General features: G+C 69.2%; 1 protein-coding gene across 1 annotated transcript in view; it reads right to left on the bottom strand.

Moving 5' to 3' along the window:
• Positions 1 to 402, bottom strand: part of TULP4 (TUB like protein 4) — a 168,342-nt gene that overhangs the window by 5,595 nt on the left and 162,345 nt on the right. The window contains exon 14 of the mRNA XM_077755073.1: positions 5 to 397. Within this exon, the coding sequence (XP_077611199.1) occupies positions 5 to 397 (393 nt within the window). The remainder of the gene's footprint in view (positions 1 to 4; positions 398 to 402) is intronic.

The raw sequence follows: 402 nt of genomic DNA, 5'->3' as shown, positions 1-402 counted from the left end.
AGACCGTCGGGCCTCTGCGCCGCGCTCCGGCCCGGGACTAGCGGGCCAGCGATTTCGGGGTACGGGGGTGGGTCTCCTGTCGGGATGGAGTAGCGTGGGACCGTCAGGCGGTTCAGGGTAGCACTGGTGCAGGGCTGGGGGACCTTTTTCTCGGTGGCGGTGAGCCTCAGGGTGGCCGAGCTGCCCGGGCCGGGGAGGGTGTAGGTGTTCTGGGAGCAGAGCATCCGCGTCCGAGGCCGGCACACCTCCTCCACGTTGCCGCTGCTGTCAAACGTGGTGATCCTCTCATAGCCCAGGGGCGTCTGGTAATGTGCCGCCGTGGGGTACAGCGAGAAATCGCCCTTCTTCAGGCAGGTGTCCACCGGAGGCTGCGGGGGCGGAATCGGGGGCGGGGGCGCTGCC

The sequence above is a fragment of the Crocuta crocuta genome, unplaced genomic scaffold (assembly GCF_008692635.1).
Source record: "Crocuta crocuta isolate KB4526 unplaced genomic scaffold, BGI_CrCroc_1.0 scaffold11, whole genome shotgun sequence".
Taxonomy (NCBI): Eukaryota; Metazoa; Chordata; class Mammalia; order Carnivora; family Hyaenidae; genus Crocuta; species Crocuta crocuta.
Note: the sequence above shows the minus strand (reverse complement) of the source record. Positions and strands in the feature narration are given on the sequence as shown.